Raw genomic sequence first — 25,092 nt, forward strand, 5'->3', positions numbered from 1 at the left:
GTCTATATATATATAAAAAAAAGAGAGGACACACTGAAGGCTATTGCAAAACAAACACTTTTGTTTAGTCTGGATTATGGCATTTACTGTTCTACAGCTATGTGATACATGTGTACTGTTTCTTCTAGGTGTTGCTATAACTGGTAAGACAACATTTCTGTGGAAGTGTGCGTGTGCGCCACTATAGGGACCTGGTGACTACACTGACTGTTAGTAAAATGCATGCCATGCATTTTAAGAATAATAATATTAATCATATAATAATAATAATAATAATAATAATAATAATAATAATAATAATAATATATTCTGAATATGGAAATTAGTGGGGGTGAAGTGCGCTTCAGAACTAAGCACTTACCAATAGATTCTGGAGATTTAAATACGGAGAGAAGAAAGACAGCATAAAAATATTATTATATTCCTTATAATTTGGTACAAAGTTTTCAGTTAAAGCTTTATACACTAAATCATCTATGTCACGTGAAAAAGTAATTCTTAGTTTACATTAACAGAAGGCTAATTTACACAGTTCTGCTGACAACAAGCAAAGAGTCAGTTAACAAGACGATTTAACATCACAGGACAGGTCAAAAGCTGAGAATTCTGGGAAGACACGTGATTAAACAACTTAGATTCTATAACGATATCTACTAAAATTGCCAAAGAAAACAGCTTATCATATCCCAATTATGTTATTTAGGGATAAGCTTTGAACTTTATAAATTTAGAGGCTTTTTTTTTTTTGTTGTTTTTAATTTAAAGAGAACAGAAGAATATGCTAGGGCAGGAGAAGAGTGAAAAGACTACTAGGTAGGTACAAGGGGCAAAGAGAGAGAAAATAGCAAAAGCTGGATTCTACACCAAAAGCAGACTTCTGTAGATCCAGAAAATATAGTATTCGTAAAGCTTTAGTGTGGGCGCACACTACTGTGGCTAAATGTGTTGGAAAAATGCTCAGCCAGTAAAAAACAAAACAAAACAAAACAAAACAAAACAAAACAAAACAAAAAACTTCAATCCACAGATTACTCAAGAATTTCTTTTTCTTTTTTTTTTCTTTTTTTTTTTCTTTTTTTTTTTAAGGTATAATTGTGCATGGGAAAAAGTACTGTGTTTTATGTATTTGTGAGAGGAAAGAAGATGTGTTCAAACTGGCTAATCTTTGTTGGAGTCAAATGTGGAAAAGAGCACAAAACACATTTTAAATTTTAATTGAAGTGTCTAATGCAGGTTTTGATTTTGATGAATATAACCATTGGTACTCCTTGCAATTTCTGAATGAAGTCCAATGTTGAAATAAATTTGTTAAAAAAATAAAAAGGAAAGAAGAAAGAAAGAGGAGAAAATGGATCCATCAAGTACTGCAAAAAGCAGTAAAAAAAATTATCAAAAAGTACAGTCACAGCAGTGAGCAATGTGGAGTAAACAGAAGCTGCAAACACATAGAGATAGACTCTAGAAAAGGCTATGACAACATCACAGACATGGACAACACACTCAGTAACACAGAAAAGAGAAGAGGAAGAGAAATTATTACCTATAAAAAATAAAAAATAAAAAATAAAAAGGAAGAGAAAGGAAAGAAAAGGTGAGAAAGAACAACTCTGGGCGTTAGTGGAAACAGTAACAAGACCTTACCTGATCGTAACTGCTTGATGCGGCCATTGTTGTTGCTTGTGTCAACAGGTAAGAAATCTTTGAACCAAGTTATTTCAGGATCAGGATTGCCACTTGCTGCACATAACATGGTTGCCGTACGAGTCCGTTCAACTACCTTCAGCTGTGGACCCATATCAATGGTGGGGAAGCCTCGGGGAATTTGATCCTCTGCAAAAGAAATGGATCATTTAAAGGATCTCTTATTCAGTAATTTAGGAGAGGCCCATCACCAGCCTGGCTAATGTGTAAGCTAACCATAACTGGCTATACACAAGGAACTGATGCAAAAAAAGGTACTCAAGCAGTGTTTTTGGTAACTTACAGTGACCAAAATGCTGACACAGAACAGAAAGTTCATAAAAAAAGTGGCTACTTTACATAAAAGGTATTAATTTGGCTTAGATACTTTATGCAGCTCATGATCATTAGATTTCCACTGTGGGACATTCTAACACTGATATTGCTATCTTACCAGCATCCTTACTGTTTTATGTGAAATATTGAATTAGTATGCCTCTCAACAACAGGAAAAAACAATCTTCTTTACATAAGACAAGTATTAAGCAAGTGTGATCACGCAGTGTACGATATGGCCGTGGACTTAGGAGACTCAAGTTAAAATTCTAGCTTTTTTCACAGATTACCTATGTGCTGTTGGTCTTAACATTTGATATCTCTGTACTTCAGTTGTCTACCTGTAAGATGGACCACAGTTTACTGCTAAAGGGAAGTACTGTAAGGATGAATGCACTGCAAGTTTTCAAAACACTGAGAAACTCTAGATGTTGGAATTACACAAGTATCATAGAATCATAGAATGGTAAGGGTTGGAAAGGACCTTAAAGATCATCTTAAAAGTGGACCCTTCAAGTTCCAACCCCCCTGTCATGGGTAGGGATGCCACCCACTAGATCAGGTTGCCCAGGGCCTTGTCCAACCTCTTCTTGAACACCTCCTGTGATGGGGCATCCACAACTTCTCTCGGCAGCCTGTTCCAGTGCCTCACTACCCTCTGTGTGACAAATTTCCTGCTAACATCTAATCTAAATCTGCCCTCTTTCAGTTTAAAAACGTTCCCCCTAGTCCTATCCTCCTGCCTGAGGAAAAAGTTGCTCTCCATCTTTTTTATAAGCCCCCTTTAAGTACTGAAAGGCTGCAATGAGGTCTCCCCATAGCCTTTCTTCCCTTCCCTTCCCTTCCCTTCCCTTCCCTTCCCTTCCCTTCCCTTCCCTTCCCTTCCCTTCCCTTCCCTTCCCTTCCCTTCCCTTCCCTTCCCTTCCCTTCCCTTCCCTTCCCTTCCCTTCCCTTCCCTTCCCTTCCCTTCCCTTCCCTTCCCTTCCCTTCCCTTCCCTTCCCTTCCCTTCCCTTCCCTTCCCTTCCCTTCCCTTCCCTTCCCTTCCCTTCCCTTCCCTTCCCTTCCCTTCCCTTCCCTTCCCTTCCCTTCCCTTCCCTTCCCTTCCCTTCCCTTCCCTTCCCTTCCCTTCCCTTCCCTTCCCTTCCCTTCCCTTCCCTTCCCTTCCCTTCCCTTCCCTTCCCTTCCCTTCCCTTCCCTTCCCTTCCCTTCCCTTCCCTTCCCTTCCCTTCCCTTCCCTTCCCTTCCCTTCCCTTCCCTTCCCTTCCCTTCCCTTCCCTTCCCTTCCCTTCCCTTCCCTTCCCTTCCCTTCCCTTCCCTTCCCTTCCCTTCCCTTCCCTTCCCTTCCCTTCCCTTCCCTTCCCTTCCCTTCCCTTCCCTTCCCTTCCCTTCCCTTTTCTTCCTTTCTTATATTGAAAACTCCGGAGTTACTTTTGGGGATACGCAACTGTACGACAAAGATAATTTATCTTGAATACTAATAGGATGGAGTAGTAAAGAGCTTTCCTTTCTTATTTTTAATAAGGGTAATTAAATTCCATCCATTCCCTGTATGCATAGAATCTCTTTGAATGAATGGTCTTCATTAAATTTTCATGAGAAACATCACAATGTAACGGATTCAAATAGCCAGAACTGTTATATTTTTGACAGTTGTGGCTTGTTTCCAATCTGGCTTTCAGGTATTTGGCAATAAAACCCAACATTCAACTAAAAATGGGCTGGGGAAATAATGAAATTTCTAATTGGAGTGCATATCACAGTGGTTTTAGTTTTTAAGATGATAATTGCTTTTTTTCCCCTAAGTTTATTAGTGATTTGTACAAAATTGTCTTTACATTTTGATGATAGCAAGTTTGACAAATCATCAAACACTGTACAACACAGCTGCGCATCATATTAGTGAACAGTCTCAGTCACTGTAAGAGAAAAATAGCTATTACAAATTTTTGATACACTGGTAGTTCTAAACTTGTACATAAGGTGAAAAGATAAATATTTTTACTACTTATTAGTACGTTCATTAGGCTTGAAACCATGCTATATGCCAATATTTCATATTAATATTCAGTTCTAGTGAACTTCCATTTCATCAACAATTTATATCACACTTGACCTTCTCAAAGCCATTTGGTACTGTCAGTTTGATAGGCCATTAAAGGGCAGATTTCTCTGTCCTCGTGCATGGTGAGTCATACATGTAATACGTATCTTGTTTAGGATGGCATATGCAAGAAATTTAGAAATAGAGCTCATTCTTTGAATTTGTTAGGTGTGTTAACAGTTTGAGTCACTATGAAACAATGCATTCCATTACTGGTGTTAAGAGAATGCCTTTACTATTGTGCTAGTATGATTTCCAGTTGTTGGAAGGCCTGTACAAAAAAAATAATTTTCACTGAATCTATGATGAGAACAACACAAGATAGTTATCACATGAACCCTTAAGAGAGGATGATACAAAACTACTTGCCTTGTTTTAGATCACAGTTCTTAGAAAATATTTCTAAACTTTTTCTTTATGTATTTAGTCTGTTCAACACCGCTCATCTGTAAACAGTCTCCTTGAGATTCCTACATTAAACTAAACTCAGCTTTTGTGTAAACACTAATTTTGATGGAATGTAATTTTGAAAATACCTCCATTTCAAGTTAAATTATGCTCTAACAAAAAGAAGCTATATTCAACTCTAAGTTTCCACAAACAAACAACAAAAACTCTGAACATAATTGTGGCTCAACTATATATCACAAGCTCTGTTCTGCTCTAAACTATAATTGTTTTGTCTCATCTCGAAGGGAAAACATGTTATTGCAATCTCTCTTTATCAAATGATACAACTCTTCCATAAGATTTTAGCAAATTCCAAAGCTATGTCTGTATGCTGTAAAGTCTACGTATATACAAAAGCAGGATCCAAAGTAAGAAGAGGACTTCATCCAAATCTACTATATTACATTTGACTCTTCACGATAAATCTACCCACACAGCTAAAGGAAGAGAAACTGTTACCTTAATCCAGCATTTATGACACCTTCTTTAAATTTTGACTACTTTTCCTGTAAATAACTGCTTTCAGATCATTTTTGTGCTCTACTGGAAACAAGAAAAGTGGCAGCTTTGGCAGATAGGATCTTAAAGTCCTAAATTTTCTGCAGCTACCTTGCTGAATCTGTTTGACAATCAGTATTGTGATTTAATAAGACAGAATGCTGTGAATAATTTTCTTAGATACAGAACACTAAGATAATATTGCTTTATTACAGGTATGAAGTGTACAAGTGAAGTACCCGAAGAAAATTGTGCTGACATTGATTGCGGATTATGGAGTATAAGGGCAAGATAACAGCACCTGGGCCCAAGATAGTTGACATGAAAACTGGGTAATACTGGTGTTAAGTATTTTCTTCCACATAAACAATTTACATCACAGACACACCTGTGTTCCAGAATAGACATATTAACCTGTAATTTAATCTGTGTAATTTGTCTAGTTTAATCTATGTAATTTAGCTAAGATGCATACTCAAAGTATTTCACTGTGCCTTTTAAAATACACTGTCCTATGTGAAACAATTATTCTCTTTGTGGAAATGGGGGGAGGTTCTACGATCTATTCAGAAAAAAAAAAAAAATCTGTTTAATCTATTTCAAGATTTACTGATGGCTTTGCCACTGGCAAATTTTAGTCATTCTGTAGCTCATGGAATAAAAAGACACATGGAGTATTCCCAGAATACATTATAGATACTGAAGATAAACTGCTGCAATGAAGTTTATTATTTCAAAGAACAGTGTAAATAAAGCTTTTATTTTCACTATTCCAGATGGCAGCAGCATATAATTTGCACTGTTTTGACATCATGACCATATTATTCAAAATCATTCTTCCTGCAACTGAACTGAAAGTGGGATTGAAAACAGTAAAATCAAAGGGAGTGGGGGAAAGATGAAAACCAACACTTTGCAGCAAAGCTGGTATTCTGCTCTACTAATAAAGAACTATGCAAATGAAAATAAAATAAAATAAAATAAAATAAAATAAAATAAAATAAAATAAAATAAAATAAAATAAATAAATAAAATAAAATAAAATAAAATAAAATAAAATAAAATAAAATAAAATAAAATAAAATAAAATAAAATAAAATAAAATAAATGAAAAAATAAAAACAGCTGTTTATACATAAAAGACTAAGTTAGTTTGAAAAGATATGAAGAATAAGAAAAGTGTCAATTAATAAACATTATTCCTACTGAAATATTTTACAAAGTAAATTTTGCCAAAAAACTAATCATGAACAGACAATTAATTCTTTTCCCAGGGTTCTTTGTTCAAAGCTGTTACGTACAGATGGATATTTTTATTTAGTGGTGCTGTAGGTCAGTAAAAGTGGGAAATGGCTGCGTTGTAAGAAAATACATATTAAGAATATAAGGTAGCTGCTGTGATTTATCTTACATTTCAAGCAATTATACCACAAAGGAAAACGAATTAGGGACTGATTAGATGATCAGAGTCAGTCACTAAATATTCAACAAGAAACTAGCAGTCCATACAATCTCATTATAAAACATACATTTAAAAATACATTTTAAAATATCTTCAAGACGCATGAAGCATTTTTGATGCAAAAGAAAACAAATTTGTTTAGAAGCTCTATGCAATTACTCTGCAAATTGCAAAGTAATGTCTTTATAACAAAACATAAAGCCACTTAGCCTGAACTATCATTTGTATGAATGTTGAAGCAGCAATTTCACATTGCATTAAGACAGTAAGCGTTCATTGTTTTTAGAATTCAGCCTTAAATAAGTTCTCTGTTTTAACAAATTAGTACATTGAGTCTTTGAAATTAGATATTTTCATAATGACGTGAAAATGGAAAAGGAATTTGTACTTTCTTAAGTTCTTAAAATCTGCTAAATTAAAGCTGTGCACAGCAAGTTCTTTCCAACATGACCTGTCCCACTCACATGAAAATACCTGCTGGCAAGAATCAGCAGTTGGAGAATTCTCACTTATATAAGAAAAGCAAGCCTCAAAATAGAGTTATTCTCACTTCTGTACTTGGGCATTGTCATAGCTAATTGTCATGGCACAGCATATCATCTGAACATCATGTGCCCAAATTTGTCCATGACTGAATTTCTGGATATTTGTTATTCTTAGTGGGAATGGAAAGGGAAATAGAAGAGGTCATGTCCTAAAGAAATGCAGGGAATCCAAGAATCCCTGCCAAATGTCCCCTCTTTAACATATGGAGAGGATTCACCCAGATTTATGGTAATGAACCAAAGGCAGAGGATGTGAAGTGTTTTAAGTGCACGCTATCACATATTTAGTGAAAGAAACACTAAACATCTGAAACAGAGAGGATACAGCCTCCCATATATTTCCATATGTAAATGTCATAAGAATGAAACTATGTATTTTGCACTGCTGAATAAAAGGCAAGTGCACGGCAAAGGGGAGCAATATGAATTTTCATGATTACGATTTCTAATTTGAGGTCTAGTTTCCAGACAGGGTTAGGATTTAGATTACATTAAATCACGGTTAAATTGGGGGCTTGCCAAGAATAAGGATTAGGAAAACACGATTGCTCTGTCTAGTCCATATTTTAATGTATCTGTGTTTTTTTTGTTTTTTTTTTTTTTTCCTTCTCCTTCCTTTCATTTTAAAAATGAAGGGGGAAGAACAACAGCAGTACTATGATGACTGCCTTTGCTTTAAGCATGTTACACTAGATGTGTAAAACCTACTGGAATGATAATACTGCTTAAGACAGTGAGATGAACTCAGCTTGTGATTGTGACGATTACTGTTACTGATGTTACAAGGCTTTCAGATATGTTGTTTCCACTATGCTATAATTTTACTGAATGGTTTTTAATGCAGCCTACATACTCTGCAATCCAAGCTGACAAACATAAATGATACTAACTGCATTAATGTCACAGCTGCAAAATTTAAGGACCTGACAATGGAACTGGAGTGGATATACCATCAGCTTTGTTTAAAATTTGTTTTCACATGAGAGTAATAGTAAAATGTTATATATAAATAATACTAAGTAGTATATAGTATATATATACCACATACTCTCTCTATATATTATATAAATAATAATAAATATAAATATATAAATAGAAATAAAATATTTACTATCTGAATAGTATATATAAGTAATAAATAATATATAAACATCATATAAGTAATATTGTAATATAATAAGTAATAATAATAATGTAGTAAGTAATATATGAATAATATTATGGACAATATAAGTAACAACCATTTAGGATTTCAGCAGAGCTTAGAATACTACTTCTCACAGCATCCTTCTGAACAAAATGCCCAGCATACAGTTAGAAAAATACATAATATGATGGGTTAACAATTCGCTGATGGGTTGGACTCAAAGGCATATAGCAAATGCAGTTATATCAAGCTGGTGGCCAGTCAATAGTGGGGTTCCCCCAGGGCTTCATTTTAGGGCCAGTTCTGCCTAATATTTTTATAAATGATCTGGATGCAGGACTTGAATTCATACTAAGTGTTGTGGTTTAACCCGGCCAGCAGCTAAGCACCACACAGCCGTTCGCTCACCCTCCCCCCTCCCTCTCTGGGATGGGGGAGAGAAACGGGAAAGTGAAGCCTGTGGGTTGAGATAAAGAGAGTTTATTAAGACATGATGATGATGATGGTAATAATAATAATAACAATAAGAAGAATAATAGTGATACTAGTACTACTAATACTACTGTGTACGAAACAAGTGATGCACAATGCAATTGCTCACCACCCACTGACCGATGCCCAGCCTAGCTGGAAAGTCCTTGGCTTAGTGTAAGCACTGCTCTGCACCAATTAAAACATCAGTGTGTTATCAACACTCTTCTCATCCTAATCCAAAACATAGCACCCTACCAGCTACTATGAGGGAAATTAACTCTATCCTAGGTGAAACCAGGACACTAAGTAAGTTTGCAGATGATACTAAATTAGGAGTTGTTCACTCCCTCGAGGGCAAAGAGGCCTTGCAGAGAGATCTTGACAAATTGTCCAAGAATGCCTACAGTTTGGTCCCTTAAAAGAAGGAAACAAGGAATAAGGGAATTGAAATTTTATACTTTCTTGTTTTGACAAAGGTCTTTGGGTTAGGACATAAAACACACTCTTGTTGCTGTGAATTAACAGTCCATTAGTAAAAGTAGAGGCTATGTTCCAACTGTTTATTATGGTGCCTGACATAAGAGTGTGCCCATACAGGTGTTATAATTTGGATGTTAATGCAGCATTTCAATAAACAGCAAAAATAATCATGAACAAGAAACAACAAAAGTGCTATTGTTGTAGAGAATGAGAAAAAATAGATGTCAGAAGAGACAGTGGGCACTGGAGATGTAATTGAAGGGATATCTTCCCTTGAAATTCATTATTATTAAGCATTACATTCATGTTGCTGGTACAAACTATGTACAGTTTTTCTGCATCTAATGCAGCATTCATTTATATTGGTCAGAAGAACAAGTTCAAAACATTCATAACACTTGTATGACTGTGAAAGGTGACTGTAATAGTATCAATGGGTATTACTAATAGAGTAACTTCCCATTTGGTTTGGTTTTGTTTTCAAATCTTTCTGCCCTATGAACACATGCCTTGTAACTATGGAAATCCTGGATGAAAGAAGAAAAATATAGGAGAGTAAGGCAACATGCTTTACCATCTCTTTCTAGTATTTATGACTTACAGAGAGAATCCAAAATGCTGGCAATAATACAATGTGCAGAACCTTTGAACCTACATGAATGGAGGACACAAAATAAGTTCCTGTATGGGCGGATGGTGAAGTCTTTTCCTGGTGGCTTGGCTGTGGAGGGAATGGGTGTACTCTAGACCTCATTCCCCATATTTCTGAATATGAGGGAGGACTCCCTCATCTCTCTTGCCCACTTACTAAAACGTTCCCTTGCTCTCACATATACTGAGGAGATGCCTAGGGATCCACTAATAGGGAAGAACTGGCATAGGAAAAAAGAAAAAAAAAAAAAAAAGATATGGATTTTCTTTTGGCTTTGTGTGATTTTCACCACTGAAGTCAAAATAGTACTGAGGAAGTGTAAAGACAAGGAAGTTAAAGGTATATTTTTCTTCTGAGGGAAACTAATTTACTTCTATTCCAGAAGAAAACAGAAGAGCTTTCTGTGTAGAGGACACACACTGCTTAAAAACTAGCTTTCTCACAATTCTGTGTCCAGGTTTGATAATTACTACTGCCTGGTAAATATCCTTTAACAAGCATGGAGTTATTTGGAAATCCAATACGCTACACCCTCATACAATCAATTAGTAATATATACGTGGCTTACAACATATAAATGGTAACATTAAAATAAATAAATAAATAAATAGTAAAAAAGTTTGATTATTTCTAAAGCCTAAGGTAGCCAACACTTCCAAGGTTTTCTTCTCAAAAAGACAAAGATACACTATGTTACAAACACTGTTTTTCTGAGGATTATTTTGCTACCCTAAAAACATTAGAACTGAGACTTCTTCTTCTACATGAAATACTGCTGCTGCCAGAAACTGAAATGGGACTAGTCGAGGATTTAACATGTTCTGCATTTAATAGGAAGTACTGCTTTCATAGCTGACAATGTCTGTACTCTGAGTTATTGTGTGAAAGAAAACTCAATATCCAGTCATGCTTCCTAGGATGACAGAAGTCTGCCTCTGAAGCAGGAACAGAGCACTTGGTGATCCAAGGCAGTGCTCTTTCTGATCTGTTCAGAAATCACATTTGTGTTCTTCCAAAGCATTTTTCACAACACCACATGGCTTTCAAAGACCTATTGTGAACCATTGTGAACTGAACTGAGCAAACTCGAGCAGGCTTTCTGGAAGACTGAAAGACAGAGATGTACTTTAAAGATGATACTTTCACATTTGTCTGGCAATAGCAGCTCATATTTCTCATGGAACAGTAAATCACGAATGGTGTAGGGATTCATTCACAAGATGTTGAACACAGAACAAAACAGGACTCACTCAGCTTTGCTATAATTCTTGCTGCAATTTAGTCAACAAATTGCCCCACAAATTATATTGTCAGTAATTTGAACTGAGATTTTGATCTGGCATAAGATATTAAAAAAAAAAAAAAAAGTTTTTTAATGGAACTGTCTTAAAGCCTGAGCTCAAGGATAACGCATGCAATCCCATCACAGCCATTTTAAATAATCATGAAATCCAATGTTACCTCTAAAAAATACAATGACATCAAAACCTGTGACAGGCAGCATAAAATGAAATTTATTACAATCTAGTCAGACTGAGTACTTCTAAATTATACATGAAAAATGTCATCACCAATATTTGTGAGCATTTACTTGCTAAATATTAAATTGCTTTTATGTAGAGTACACGTAAGCATTTCTTTTTCACTTTTCTTTCAATATAATTTTCTCACCAACTTTTATCTAGCTGATCAAAAATGAAACTAAAAATGCACTTTCTACCAAAAAAAAAAAAAAAAAAACAACTGGAGAGGTGGTGTATTTATTTTACTATATTTTTTATGAAATAAATTTCTACAAATGAAAAAAATCCCTTGTTAACACAGCAGTGATTGAATTCCAGTAGAATAAAGAAATAGCATGGACAGAAAGAATTAGATACTCTGTGTAGCTGGAAGTTGTGGGCCCAAATGCATACTGAGGTAATGTTCAAGCAGACCAATGTGGTGGCTGGAAGGCTAGGAGAAACAGAAAGGGCTACGAAAAATGAAGTAAAAATACATGTATATGCAAAGGAATAGAAAGATTTCATGTTATGAAAGTTATTTATTTGCAAAGTCATCACAAACTGTTCTGTTAATGAAATTAATGAAGTAAAACAGCTGTAGAGAGCCAGTTCCTGTCTTTAAACAGACAGTCTGAGAGACTAAGCTTAGCATAGCATTGCATGTGTTGAGGACATGAAAAACAGTGTAAGCACAAGAAGCTCTGCGCCAACTGTAGACATACTTAGCACATGGTAAGTTGTATGAGCAAGATGCAAATGAATCAAAAACAAGAAGAATACAAAGATATGAATCTGAGAGACACTATTCCACATAAGCAACACAGTTGACTGAGAGTACCAAGGTTGTGTCTGAGTTCAACAATGCAACTGTTTCTCCTTGGATTTATTAGCAATAAAAACTGTCATCCATTATATAACCAAATACAAAACTCATTTCTTTTAGAGAAAAGGGATCAAACTAATTTCCCTGTAGAATGGAGAGGTAGTCAGGAAGATTATTATTTGCACTCTTTTGAAGTACTTGGGAGCAGGTCAGATGTTATAGTAACTGAGAAAATTTCTGCAGCTAGATTAATATATAGCATGTAGTCTTATTCTAACACTACACAACAGCATTTTGGTATATTGCACTTTGGGAAGACTGTAAAAATCAATCTGTACATCCTTCTGCTTTTAATTAATTAATTAACCATACTAAGTTATATTATTTAAATAACTGCTATGACATAATCTGCTCTGAGTATTACCTTAGCTTGAAACGTATAAGGGATTATAAAAAGTGGGTTTGGTCGCTTTTGAATTTCGAGTAATCTGTCTCACTTGGCAAATGAGGAAAACTTCTTTCTAATATATAGTGTATATATATTTTTTCTTAACATGTGTATGTGTTCTTGCTTTATGTACTGCACTCCCAGAAAAGAAAAAAAAAAAAAAGTAAAAAAAAAAGGTGTAAAAAAAAAAAGTCTGAATGAACTGTTTACCATGATGTTTTAAAATGATTCTGAAAAAAAAAAAAAAAAAGTGGTGGGGGGGGGGAGGTTAATATTTAGAATGATACATCTAAGCCTGCATATTATTACAGAACCTGATGGAGGTGATGTAATAAACAGGAACATAAACACTCTTATATCCATAACCCCACCTTACCATCATAATTCCCTTTAGAAAACCACAAACAAGCTACCCTGGAAGAGAACCACCAAGACCTTTAACAAAAACATTTTCTTTACGTTTGGGCTTCAAAAATCATTATGCTTCTACAGAGCAAAAGAACATTCTTTCTTGAGTTTTCAAATTTGTAAACCATTAGGCCAAAATTTACCAAGATACATATTCAAGTTTACTATGTAACATAATATTTTTGTATTTAGTAACTAGGTTTGCATAAATTTCAGTATCACTGAAATCATGGCTGAAGGAACAGTTCTGCAAAGTTCTTGCCTGAACACGGAGGGAATTTTCTCCTGCACCAGAATGTCTGAAGCTTTTAGAAACTATCAGCAAGTACCCAGCAAATTCCCACATCTCTGTTGCTGACTGTGATCATCTTTACCAGCTCATTATGACAATGTGCTTCCCCCTAGCCTCTGAAATGATCTTTATTTCCTGTAGCCCTTCTCAAGTGACAACGTCCAGTGGCGGTTGTAATGGATACACCTGGTTGTGATGGCTGCATCTGGCTCATCGTGGATTCAGGGGAGACGGATAACAGCCAAGGGCTAATTTGAGCAAGGCACCCACCTACTCACCGTGCTGGTATATGCCCAACTCAAGCCAAATTTGGAAGAAATTAACATCTGCAGTTGACGTTCAAATATCACTATAAGTCAATCACTTTACCCATAAATAGTAAGCAGCCCAAGAGCCCTTTGAGGTCTCCTGCATGGCAGTGGGCTGCACAGCAGGATCTCCTCTTGAGTAGGGACTCTTCTTGAGGTTACACCTGCTGCATAGATCCCTCACTCTTCAATGCTGAGAAATTCCTTGCCACAGCAGATCTTCAGTGAGTGACTAATAGCTTGCTTAATTTTGTAAGCTTCACTTAGATTATATCTGAGATTAATTGTGCACATATAATCCATTAGACATAACTGCTGGCCAAGTATGGGACTAGGATTGGATCCAGCCACACTTAGGATCTTCTAAGTAGGAGGTTAGATAGCAGGGAGGTCCTCTCTGAACCTTGTGACTCAACAAGAGGGTATCCCCTGTGCATCTCACTTACCCTCTCCTCTATACAGTACATAGCTAGTGTCATCACTGAATCTTGAAGTCATGTAAGCTTTGATAAATCACTACTTAATATCAATAAAACATATTGCTGCTTCTCTCTTCTAAATGAAATGCATATCAATTCCACCTGTGACACTCATATAGCAAGTAGGATAGCATGAACTACTGATGATAGCTTAGGTCTTCTAAAGAAAAAAAAAATGGCTTTGCAGTCTTCTCTCCTACTGGAGTCTCAAACAACTGACAGAAAGCACACCTAGGTGTTTCTATCAGTTTTAAATAAGCTTACAGAAACCACCTTTCTCACTATTAAGTCTCTGAATAAAAATCAAAAAAATAAAAAATAAAAAAATTCTTGACCACCACAGGTAGTATATTTAACATATTTCATGCACAAATTTAGGTACAAATTCTGTACTTCCAGAAAAGTGTATAAAATTTCCTTAGAAAATTTCTGACATTAATCTCTGAAAAGCAAAAATTGATCCAAATATCAAATGCAAGTTATTATGTCCTGTTTCAAAGTTAATGCAGGACATTAGAAATCATCATGGGTCTAGAACTCAGGAGACATCACCTGCAAACTGGGAGAATATTTTTCTAATGACTCTGGGTAAGGAAAAAGTGTATATCCAATGTCTAGCAGCAAACTATAGCAATGCTAAACACAAGCACAACATATGTATGACCAAAAAGTAACCTGTGTAAATTCTGTGATTTCTTCTGAGTACCTAGAATTAGCTACAGAAGCTTTCAGAGATATCATTGTCTTTCTTTTTAATGAATGCAACAGCAAACATTTTAATACATATTATTTAAGTAATATGATTTTGAAAAGAATCTCATAAAACAGGCTTTTCCATTATAGTGAAAAAAGGGTATAATTAGAGATTGGTACAGCTAAATATAATTAGAGAAGATTTTTCAAATATCATAATGAACTGTCTTGCTTTTGTTTTCATTATTTAATTTGATCGTACGAAAGACAGGAAAAGCATTCACATAGTACATTTGAGTCCAAAAAGCACCTGCTCCAAAACATTTCAGATAATGTGATAAAAACACTGCACATTAAAATAAGACCTTTCAACTTCAGTTTTGCATCATCCTGTAAAATTGATCCAATGAGACTGCCTAACTGTTGAAATTGTGAAAAAGCAATATTGATCAGGTTATCATAAAACCAGGCATTCTGTATCAAATAATCACATTCAGAAAATTATTTCTTGATTGGCTGCCCATGGCTTTATTTATCTATTTATTTATTTATTTTTATGACATAACTTATCTTAAAGCAAATGAGTAGTCTCACCGAGAAAAATCACTGCAATTGAACTACATATACTCATGCATGTTCCTGAAATGTCATATTTTCTCAATTTATTGTTTTTTTTTTTTTTTTATAGGCTATTTTATATTGTGCTTTTCTTCTACTACAAAAATGAATCAGATCACTCACAAATCCCCTTCCCCCAGAAAAATATTACAATATCTTTCTCAAGTGTATGAGTGAGATCAAATTGCATTTACATGCTGTCTTGCTTATCTGCCTGAAGATTCATAAAGCACTGTTTAGATATTACGGTGAGTACTACAAAAATTTTGACGTGCATCATCAAGAACACTTAATTTCATTGTGCTATTTGGGCTAGCTCTCATCCTAAACAGATACAGCACTGCAAAGAAGTAAATGATTACTTTCTAATGTCACAGGTAGAACAAGAAAGTCATTTAATGAATATTCATACCACTGAACATAAACTTTCTTACAGCCTGAACAAGTAGCTGCTTTATTAATAACTAACATGCATACACATAAATCCTGATTAGAAGTATCATGGAATTTTATCACCTCTCATGGTTAATAACTCTCTCTTTTTATTTTATTTTTATTTTTATTTTTATTTTTATTTTTATTTTTATTTTTATTTTTATTTTTATTTATTTTTATTTTTATTTTTATTTTTATTATTTTTATTTTTATTTTTATTTTTATTTTTTATATATCTTGCAATAGTGCCCAGACAAATGGCACCAAGTTTCTAGCACATATAGAATCATAGAATCATTAAGGTTGGAAAAGACGTCCAAGATCATCTGGTCCAACCACCCCCCTTCCACCAATATAACCAATAAACTACGTCTCTAATTACTGTGACCAACCTTTCCCTGAACAACGCCAGGGACAGTGACTCCACCACCTCCCTGGGCAACCCATTCCAATGCCTGACTACTCTTTCTGAGAAGAAATGTCTCCTAATTTCCAACCTGAACCTTCCCTGGTGCAACTTGAGTCCATTCCCTCTTGTCCTACTGCTACTTATTTGCAAGAAGAGGCTGACCCCCAGCTGTCCACACCTTCCTTTCAGGTAGTTGTAGAGAGCAATAAGGTCTCCCCTGAGCCTCCTCTTCTCCAGACTAAACAACCCCCGTGCCCTTAGCCGCTCCTCACAGGACTTGTGTTCCAGGCCCTTCATCATTTTTGTAGCCCTTCTCTGAACACTTTCCAGGGCCTTGATTTCTTTCTTGTAGTGAGGTGCTCAAAACTGAACACAGTACTCAAGGTGCAGCCTCACCAGAGCTGAGTACAAGGGGTTGATCACCTGGTCCTGCTGGTTACACTATTCCTGATACAAGCCAGGATGCAACTGGCCTTCTTGGCCACCTGGGCACACTGCCAGCTCATGTTCAGGTGAGCATCAATCAACACCCTCAGATCCCTTTCCTCTGCACAGATTTCCAGCCACTCTGCTCCGAGCATGTAGCATCGCACAGGGTTGTTTTGACCAAAATGCAGGACCTGGCACTTAGCTATGTTGAACCTCATGCCATTGGCCTCTGCCCATTGACCCATCCTGTCCAGGTCCCTCTGCAGGGCCTTTCTACCCTCCAGCAGATAGACACTTCCCCCCAGCTTGGTATCATCTGCAGACTTACTGAGGGTACACTCAAATACTCAGATAGATATCTAGGTATCTCTTTTATCTTAATTGGAAGATTAGCACCTAGTATCACCATTTCCTTTAGGAGCTATATGTTAGTTGGTCTACCTCTGCTATTAAGAGATTGTAAGATAAAAAGTTCACAGCTGGATGTTGTAGGGAACTAAGCAAACAACTACTTTCTCAGTCAGTATGAGATGTTAGTTTAATAATTATTACAACAAAACACATACTGTTTCTATTCTTGTGATGTGCACATAATGAAGGAGTTGGAGCAGTGCATCGAAATAATAGATACTGTAAAACCTATAATTCCTTTTTAATACATGAAAACAGTATTACACCTGCTTCTAAGAATCCCTTACACAACTTATATGCTCTAAAAATTGGATAGTACCTGTATTGATACTATTAGTTATGTTAAAATTAAAATATTTGAACACTTCGTACAAGTTTTAATGTTCTGTAAATTGAATAGCACCTGTATCAATGTTATTAATTGTGTTAAAACTAAAGCATTGATTTTTTACTGATTTTATTTCACTATGTTGTTAGTGTTCCCAGTGATTTCTGGTGTTCCATCCGTGCATAAATTTATTTTCTTATAGTAAATTTCTGTTTTATCTTTCCATATTTTTCTCTATAGTAGTGTAACCAGTTATATTTGTGACAGAATCCTTTTTCTATAAGACTCTTAGAAAAGACTATTTGAGTTTTATGCTTTGGTCTTCTTGGTATTTTTACTCTGGAGATAACTATCTTTTAGAACCTGTTTTCTTTTTTTTCTTTTCCCCCAGTTTGCTTTCAGCAGAGGAATCTTTCCGTCAGTGTTTGGTCTTCTGTTCAAACCTGTCTCCCCAGAGAGTTATAAATATTTGTCAATCTCCCAAAAGCAAAGATGAGAATTTTAAGTACTTCCTTTGTTTTAGCTGCAAAGTTAACTCTTTTTCTCTCACACATCAGTAAGCAACAATTTCTCTTGAACTTGCTGCTGCTTTCATTTTTTGGTTATTTGCCTAGAACCTTGGTGGCTCCAAGGCTTTTTATCTTCTGAGTGTCTCTACTGAGGACTACTCTGACAGTGCAGTACACTTTCTACCCAAGTGTATGGTGCTGGTGTATACTTTCTGCTAGTGTGTTGAGGTGAAAGCTTTGCTGCTAGTATATGCACTGTTTGTGCTGAGCACCAGAGGAAATGAAGACTCACAAAGATTTTACTGAAGGTTATGAAGTTCTGGTGAGGATGGATCCCTTTATTCCCAAGATGACAGCTCTCTCGGTTTCATTGTTGCTTTAACTCTGATAGCCCGACTCTATTTACAGCACTGAATACCAGATTTGGTGGCATCATTACCATCTCTAAGTGTGACAATTCACTTTTCCATTTCTTAGCCTATTTGTATGATGAAGATAATGAAGCTCCTACCTCTGAAGATGTTTAGAGATTGTATGGGTGCATACGGAATTGTAAGAGGTAGGTACACAAAATAATTACACCGCCACCTGTGCTTTCTGCCTTTCTACAAAATGTTCTTCACGTGGGACAGCTAAGTTCTCTCACTATTTGGTAGGGAAAAAAAAAAAATAATAATGGTGTGTGCCATCTCACCACAATATATAAGTTAAAGGACTGTGAATAAAACTCTTAGAAGAATTGGGAACATGCACTTCCAAGTGAAGTACTGATAAATATTCAACATCTGCAATATAACTATGCATGTGAGATACTTGTGCTCAAACTCAAACCAGCCTGATGATCACATCTACATGCAAATTCAAAAGTTTAAATGTGATGAAGACATATATGGCACTTAAAAACAAAACAAAACAAACAAACAAAAAAAAGCTTTAGTTTTGTTTCTGAGCACTGAATGTAATATCTGCATAATCATTTCACAGATATTAAGTCATCTCATGATTCCCAAATTGAGTAAAAACATAATTTATTGTTTTTTTTTTCCACTTTTTTTTTTAATCTAGCTAGTAATAGAACATTATGAGCAAGTGCTGCATTCTCTTTCTCTTGTATAAAAACGTATACTAAATGCTAGACAGCGACAGCTCATTTCAGTGATCTTAATGAAGAACTTTGTAAATGATCATCAGATAGTAACAAGAAAAAAAAAAAAAAAGAATATATCCCTAAGTCACATTCCAGGATTTCTAGAATTATTTCTTAATATGCTTTGGGGAAATGCTAAGTGTTTGGATATATTCAGGCACAGACTACTGTTTGCGAACTTGAAAATCAGAAATTACAAGAACACAGAAACTGATATATAAACCTACAGAATCATATAGAAGATTAATCTTACTAATCACCTTAAATCAGAACATTAGCTATAGATAAAACATTTTATTTATTTATTTATTTATCTCTCTATCATCTCCACAGAGCAAAAAATCCTTCTAGAAACAGTATTAGAGATTTTCAAAAATACTCAGAAAATAATAATAATAAAAAAATGTGTCCTAGAAACACCTAACTATATTTCGGGCTGACTTCTGAGAGTCAGTATGTCAGTACTGTTTTAATGAAGAAAAACCTGAAAGATTGATGACCAATTTAACAGTCTGTACAGAAACTACATACTAGAAAGGATTGGGTTCTCTATCCAGCACTTAGTCAGTACACTCAATGACATAAAAAAATCAGCTTCATGTAGCCTGCTGTTGAGTTTAAAGTAAGGAGAAAGTGACTGGATGATGGAAAAAAAAAAATAAAAAATGACAGTTTCCCCAACTGGATACGGGGAAAAAATATTCAGATTAGATAAAATGAACTTCTCAATAGCATGGCAGATGTGGGTCAAGGATATCTGCTTCTGTATTTTGTACCCTGGCTAAGCAGAATTTCCAAGGAGTCTTGTAGAGTTCTAAAGGACTGGTTTAAAATCCAACATGAAAAAATATGAAAAATATGAAAAAAATAACACTTTAATAAGCAAATGGCCAGGAATGAATCAAACCCTGAGATAAATTTAAAAACGCATTGGGTAGAATCCTGCAAAACAAAATCTGAATTCATATCAAAAGACAATTCATGCACTAAGAAATGCTTTCAGAATCTATCAAATAGCTCTGTAGTTCATTTTCACAGCCAGCTGTTCTACTACAAGGAAAAAAACAAAACAACAACAAAAAAAATCATGTTCTCTGTTTAATTATTGCTCATACACGTGAAATAAATGTGTTCTATCTAAGCTTTTCACTCAAATCACCACTCAATACCTCTCAACAGTATTCTCATTCAGAACATCAATAGAATCAGGGCTGAAGCATCTCAATTTTTCCCAAGATATGGAAACCGACCTATAAAGGCATTGCAATTGAAAAATAAGAACTCTTGAATTTCTCCGTGCTCCCTGTGAGATACAAGGGTTCAAGTAGTTCATCTGCTTTAAAATCCTCAACTATTCTTGCCAATTAACTCAATTTGACATCACACTAAAAATCTGGATTTATTTCCACCCCCCACCCCCACCCCCCCAGATATCTTAGAAAACGTTACTGTAACTCACATCATTAAATTAACTATAGGCTTTGTGACAGACATTTTAGACGTAACCCTACCTCCAGTTGGTCACAGGCAACAGAATCTGTTCCCATTTACCTCATGGTTTGTCTGCATTAACGACTGTTTTGTTTTCTGCTAGGTTAAGGAAAGACACTTCTAGTGAGGAAGGATGTGGACTGTCCAAGACTGACTTTGCAAAATATTAAAACAGCTCAATTTTTTTGGCTAAGTATAACACGTTGCTTTATTCTCCAGAATATCTCATTCTTACTTTGGAAGATATTTAATTAAACATGTTCTGAACTAAGGTTCTAATATCTTTAAAGGTCAGATCTTCAGTTTTAATGCCGAAGGTCATATTTTGATGGTAATTTGTGTCAATATATGTTTTTTCTCTCCACACAAATCAACATAATAAAACATCCCAAGCAAGTACCTCCAGCAAACACAGTGCTTCTCTAATCTCTGAAAACAAACAGAAACAAAAAGAATCCAACCAAACCAAACCCTATGTGGACTTGGAAAACAATTATAATGTTATTGAGAACAATCGTTTTTAGCATAATAACACAGGAATACAGCATATTCATAAGAATAATTAAAAAAAAAAAAAGCACAAGCTGGTGTTAATTTTTTCTTCTCTGTATATCCCATACACAGTCAAAACAAATAGGAAATATACTACCTTTATTATAATATCAGAATATTTCAAAGGTATTGAAATTCATTACAACTTCTGTGCAGTGATCAGACTGCACAGACTGAACAATCACAGATCAGCACATTTAGCCTCTTTGATCATATCTTTACCAGGAACTTCTTTTTGTCTCTAATTACTGATATTATTCTTCCTCTGTAGATTGTTTATCAGGCTTTGTGAATTTAATCAGTATCACTGCATTCCCCTGTATGATTACATTTGAGCACATTCTGATTTCAACTTTACTATGGTTCATACTGATATCACAAGAGCTGATCCTGAATTTTAAGCTTGGAAATGCTATGAAATCTAACTGTACACCATATTTTACAATCAACTCCTTTAAGAGATCATGATTCATACAGATTCACATCCTGAGGTTCATTGGCTACACTGAAAGGCAAAATGCAGAGAAAAGGGGTGTTTCAAGTGAAAGACTCCTATTAAATTAGAATGCCTTGTCAATGACAGTGAAAATAAAATATTTTGTTATTCATATTCCAAACACGTAAAGGCACTTCATCTCTACATAGGTTGACCATATACTTAGTTACATACACACGTAAAAGGTTTTATAAACTGTTTTTCGTATGTGAGATTTTAAATGACTTGGCTGCATTTTTTTTTAATGAGTAGGTAAAAGAGATTTTCTGTCTGTAGCTTTTGAAAAGGAGATAATACAGTGGCAGCTGTTCTGAAAATATACAGAAGGAATACAGCAGGGTTCCTCCATAACCACGGGTGACCTGAAAAAAAATCTGTCAGGACTAATTTGTTTTTCTCTACAAGAAGCTACATCACAAAAAAAAAGAAAAAAACAATCTTTGCATGGATTATCATCTTCAAATACTCATTTAAAACAGTGGTGAAAGAAGTCAGATAAATGTTTATAGTGGACTTTCTAACTAAAGCAAAAACCATCATGTCACAAAGTGTATTTGTTTTCTGCACCACTCAAGGAATACTCAAGGAAATCTCATTTTTACTGCAACATACTGACAAGATAAGTTCAGGAAATAGCAACCAAACTTATGAGGAACCCGAATGAAGTAATTCATTGTACAAGCTTATGGGACTAATGCTGATGTTCTCTTAGGAGATAACGAAAATTAATAGCAGTTCAGGAAGCAGACAATGACCATAAAAGGAAGATGGGTATGGGATGATAAAGTCTTTCACTTAGTCATAAACAGCATCAGAGGACAGCTTGAGAGGAAGCGCTGTTTTCCTACCAAGCCTAATTTAATTACAGGGATAGTGTACTAGTGTATGTTTTAAAAAATAAATAAATAAAAAATAAGGTAAGGTAAAAAAATCGGTAATATAACAAAAACTCTGTTTATTCAGTGGCAAAATATATATTAAAATAGAGAGTAAATGATAAATACTTCAACATGCTCAAAAGTGCTTTCTAAATTCATAAATATGTTTACTAGTTAGCCCTGGAGTTGATGATTGTAACCAATCTGCAGAAGCAGGCCCCAGATTTCCTATTTTGATATTTCAGGATAGTTTGTGATTTTGAGTCAGAATATGCATTCCTAATATCCTTGTAATCAAACTGTCTAAAAATATATTCATTTAAATCAGGTTCAAAAGTGTATTATGAATTTATTGTATTTGTTTGGAGATTTACTTTCACTTATGTTGTTGATGTTATTTTGGTATTCTGTCATTAGTACTGTAATAGCAAATGTGAGCAACTCAGTAATGGGTAGCAGCAAGAAAAGGTTTCTTATATAAATTCTGATGACATACTATGCTTTCTGGGCCATGAAACTGGGTGTTTGTCTCCAGCGAGTATTTTATATCAGTAGAATAATAGCTGCATTTTCTCTAGTAGCTTTTATCTATTCTATTGTAAAGACTTTGCAGCAAGAACAGTGTCACTGCATGACCATGTAGAGTGTCCAGCACAACAGTGTTTCAATCTTTACTGGAAACATAGAAAGCTATTGTAATAGAAATACAATATTTGTTGATTGAAGTATTAGATAAATATATGACAGCCAATGAGACCATACTATTCTCTAAAGAGTTTTTGAATCCACTATTCTTTCCTTTTTATAAAACCTTAGTGCATATTGTGACAATGGAACATTTTCATTCATTCCACAGTGGAGCAAATGCAAAATAATGACTTAATATATGATAAGAGTATGGCTAGTGAGAATAGCTCTATTTTGGTAAATAAATTACTTTGAGCTATCACATGCCCCAAAGTAAATGGACAGCTGCAACAGTTTTCAGAAAGCTATTAGTGTCCAAAGATAAAATGATGTACTTTCTCATAGACAAAAGCTTGGTACAATGGCCAAAACAGTTGATTTGTTAGATTCAAGACTTCACCCAGGCTGCCAAGAAAACTGTTTAACATTACCTTTCAAACAGAGATATGAGAATCTGACACAATTTAAAAGGCTATTTCTGGGCTGTCAATCAGAGCAGGACATGAGATAAATACTGTATTTGCAAGTTATCAGGAACTTGCCAAATGTAGACACAGAAATTAGGCTGCTAGTTTACTCTATGAAATTTGGACTACATAAATATCAGGAAAAAAAAAAAAAAGCAAGGAAAGCAATTGCTAAAACAAGGACTTCTTGGATCAGGTATCAAGATATAACACAAAAACGTGTATGGGATTTTTTTTTTTTCCACTTATTTGCACTGATGAATGATTAAATAAAACAAAATTGTCTATTGAATGGTATTATTCAAAGTAAGAAAAGGAAAATCATAAACAATTGCCTTCCATTATCTAGTGAAGACCTCATGTTTTGTCTCAGAAAAACTAGCATAAAAATTTTTAGTTGTGTTGTTCGGTGTTGTTTTCCAACATGGTGAGATGTAAAATCATTTTTGCTAAAAAGAAAATTGTATCACAGCAATAACTTTTATTTTATTTATTTATTTATTCATTTAGGTGTTTGAGAAGTGACTTTGGAGAACAAAAGATTGCATTGCAATTTTTAATGTTCTGTAAAAATAACTAAATGTATCTAAGTTTTAGTGGGATGGAAGAAAGAATATTCTATCACATGCAGATCTGATGTTCATGATCCTACCTTATCAAAAGGACTTGGTCAAAAAGGACTTGGTCAATAATCTGCTTCATTCACAATCCTTCCTAATAATCCATTTTTATTAATGTTTTCTTGTAACATTTTAACTGTTCTTCACCTATGACCATACACATATTCTGTACGCCTTTATATTTCTCCATCCTAAAGTTACTGATACATATCCCCACATTTTCTACTGTTTGTTTTTAGATTTTCAAATTAAGGAACATTTTATAAACATCTTTAGTTAGAAATTAACTCAATTCAATTTTAGCCAAAGCATTTTGTTGCAAATTCACAACCATATGATAGGCAAATATTGTAAAAGAAAAGGTTAGAAGAGGAATGTGCATTTTCATAGTCTAATAATTCTATTAAGCAATCTATTGTCTCTTTTCCTTCCAGTTCATCTGTTTCATGGTAATTAAATATCAGCATGTCTTTCTAGAATAACGTTATGTAGAGGCCACTTAACCAAGGACTAATTCTAAAGCAGAAGGTACATACAATGACAGAAAGACAAACCACAAAATAAATGTAAAACTCAATATCACTGAAGTGTGTTAGGAATTTTGAAGAATAAACATTATTTAGAGAGAATTAAAGCAAAATATCATTCAGTATTTTATACTACTAAAAGAACTCATCTGCCATAATAGAAATAGCTTTATCCATTATCATCAGTCCACTAATTCTTCAATATTAATTTCTTACATAAATTTCACCCTTCCTCTTCCTTCCGAAAAACAAACAAACAAACAAAAAAAAAACCACACTGCATATGCACGTTATCACTTTGTTTAC

The 25,092-nt window shown here is 34.8% G+C and overlaps 1 protein-coding gene across 7 annotated transcripts in view; it reads right to left on the reverse strand.

Annotated features, from left to right (window-relative positions):
- PTPRD (protein tyrosine phosphatase receptor type D) overlaps positions 1–25,092 on the reverse strand; it is a 410,278-nt gene that overhangs the window by 165,569 nt on the left and 219,617 nt on the right. For 6 of the 7 annotated variants that reach the window (XR_013943869.1, XM_080574817.1, XM_080574819.1 and 3 more), the window contains exon 5: positions 1,642–1,830. Coding sequence is in view for 5 of the 7 variants with exons in the window: in XM_080574817.1 (XP_080430943.1) it covers positions 1,642–1,830 (189 nt within the window). In the remaining 2 variants the exon portion in view is untranslated. Of the gene's footprint in view, positions 277–1,641; positions 1,831–25,092 lie in introns of those variants that run through there. The other variant, XR_013943870.1, reaches the window with a different exon arrangement.

This window comes from Anser brachyrhynchus (assembly GCF_964034855.1).
Source record: "Anser brachyrhynchus genome assembly, chromosome: Z".
NCBI classification, from domain to species: domain Eukaryota; kingdom Metazoa; phylum Chordata; class Aves; order Anseriformes; family Anatidae; genus Anser; species Anser brachyrhynchus.